This window comes from Sorex araneus, chromosome 6, assembly GCF_027595985.1.
Source record: "Sorex araneus isolate mSorAra2 chromosome 6, mSorAra2.pri, whole genome shotgun sequence".
Taxonomy (NCBI): Eukaryota; Metazoa; Chordata; class Mammalia; order Eulipotyphla; family Soricidae; genus Sorex; species Sorex araneus.
This window is the reverse complement of record NC_073307.1, coordinates 105,726,346-105,728,491: the sequence shown is the minus strand read 5'-3', so window position 1 is coordinate 105,728,491 and position 2,146 is coordinate 105,726,346. Positions and strand designations below refer to the sequence as shown.

Sequence of the window (2,146 nt, the reverse complement as noted above, 5' to 3'; positions counted from 1 at the left end):
AAAAATGATATGGAAATTCCCTCTGAAAAATATATTTAAATAAAGAGACATTAATAAAAATTTTTGACACTTCACTTCATACTTAAATATTTAATCCATGTCATGGATTTACAATTTAGAAACAATTCCTAGGAGTTCATGTTGACTTAAGTCACTATTGTAGATAATATAGAATAAAATACATTCTAAAACAACATGATCACTTTTTTTTCCTTTCCACACTGTAAGTTTTACTCATTGGATCTCTTTAAGGAAAAAGATGTGAATAAATTTTTCCCGAATCTGCTTGGTCTTCACCCCATAGATAATTGGATTGAGTGCAGGAGGGATAGCTATGTAGAGGTTGGCAACCACAATGTGGAAGGAGAGAGGAATATTGTGACCAAAACGGTGGGAAAGGACAGAAAACAGGCAAGGAGTATAAAATATAAGAATGACACAAACATGGGAACCACAAGTGCTGAGGGCTTTCTGGCGGGCATCCTGGGATGGAAGGTTAAAGATGGCATGAAGAATGAGACAGTAGGAAACACCAATAAGGATCATGTCTGAGAGAATAGTCATTAGAGGCACTGCAACTCCATACCAGATGTTGACGGAGATGTCTGCACAGGAGAGTCGGGCAACACCTATGTGCTCACAGTAGGTATGGGGGATGGTGAGAGTGCGGCAGTAAGGCAGTCTCTTTAATAGAAACACACATGGGAAGATGATAGCAAAGCTCCTGCTGAGTATGCCTACTACAATCTTAGTAATCATCTGGTGTGTTAGAATAGTGGTGTACCTGAGAGGAAAGCAAATGGCAACATAGCGATCAAACGCCATGGCCAGAAGGATGGCAGATTCCACAGCAAAACTCCCGTGAAGAAAAAACATCTGAGTAAGGCATCCAGGAAAGGTAATTTTCTGGGGACCCCGCCAGTAGACGCTCATAGCTTTGGGTACACTTGTATTAGACAGGACAAGATCTGTAGCAGACAGGATGGAGAGGAAAAAAAACATGGGTTCGTGCAGACTACGCTCCGTGGAGATAAGATAGATAAGGGCACCATTGCCCAGGAGAGCCACAAGGTAGATAATGAAGAATGGAATGCTGATCCAGATGTGAAAGTGCTCCAGCCCTGGGATTCCCAGTAGGATGAAGGCTTCTGGATTGTAGCTGCTCAAGTTGAAGACTGCCATCATGGTCTTCTGTTAGAGAGAAATCATTCACTAAAAACAAAAAAATAATATATTGTTCATTTTTAGCAATAATTTAAAGGTTCACCCTTATACCCATCTTCAGTATGAATTCATTTCAGCTATGGAAAATGAGAAACTACTTCTCTTTTTTAAAATTTTTTCTTTAATCTGACAAAATGTGATGACATTGAAATATTACTCAGAGATACTAAACTTACACATGTATTGTTTTCAGTCTAGCTACCAATAATTAAGCCAAAATTTTAATAAGCCATATGAATGGAATTATTTTAGCAGACAAAATACTAAGCTGGAACTTTGAATGAAGTTTTAATTTTTAGATACTTTAAACCTTTAGTGACAACTGGGAAATAACATGGCATTGACAAATCAGTCTCAAACATCAAGGTATATCATGCATTTTATATTTAGTTTATTTGTATCTCAAGGTTAGAACATTAATTCTTGCTCTATTAATGCTGAAGGATGTAGAGGAAAAATGAAAATAACATTCATGTTCTTTCTCCTCTCCATCTAGCTCTATTCATTGTAATTATCATTCACATAAAGAGAATTCAAGTGGTGTTCTCTAAACACAATGTTTATCTCTTTTGTCAAAACTCAAATGTTAAGTTTTTCTCATGTTGGATTTATTTTTAAGAATATATTTTCAGATAAATTCATCAACTGAGTCCTCCGGGTAGTCCTGGCCTCTTGGATGAGATCTCTTGAACCTTCCAGGAATGGGGGTTGGCTGATCTCCACCCACATTTGACTTTCTCTGCCATATAAATGGGCTGGAGCGATAGCACAGTGGTTGGGCGTTTGCCTTTCATGCGGCCGACCCAAGTTCGATTCCTCCCCCCTCTCGGAGAGTCCGGCAAGCTACCAAGAGTATTGGATATGCCAAAGACAGTAACAAAAAGTCTCTCAATGAGAGACGTTACTGGTGCCCGCTCGAACA

At 38.6% G+C, this 2,146-nt stretch overlaps 1 protein-coding gene across 1 annotated transcript; it reads right to left on the bottom strand.

Annotated features, from left to right (window-relative positions):
• Nucleotides 1-234: 234 nt before the first annotated feature.
• LOC101538584 (olfactory receptor 52H1-like) lies at nt 235-1,185 on the bottom strand. Its single transcript, XM_004621204.2, has one exon. The coding sequence runs from the start codon at nt 1,183-1,185 to the stop codon at nt 235-237; it is 951 nt and encodes a 316-aa protein (XP_004621261.2).
• Between the last annotated feature and the right edge of the window lie 961 nt (nt 1,186-2,146).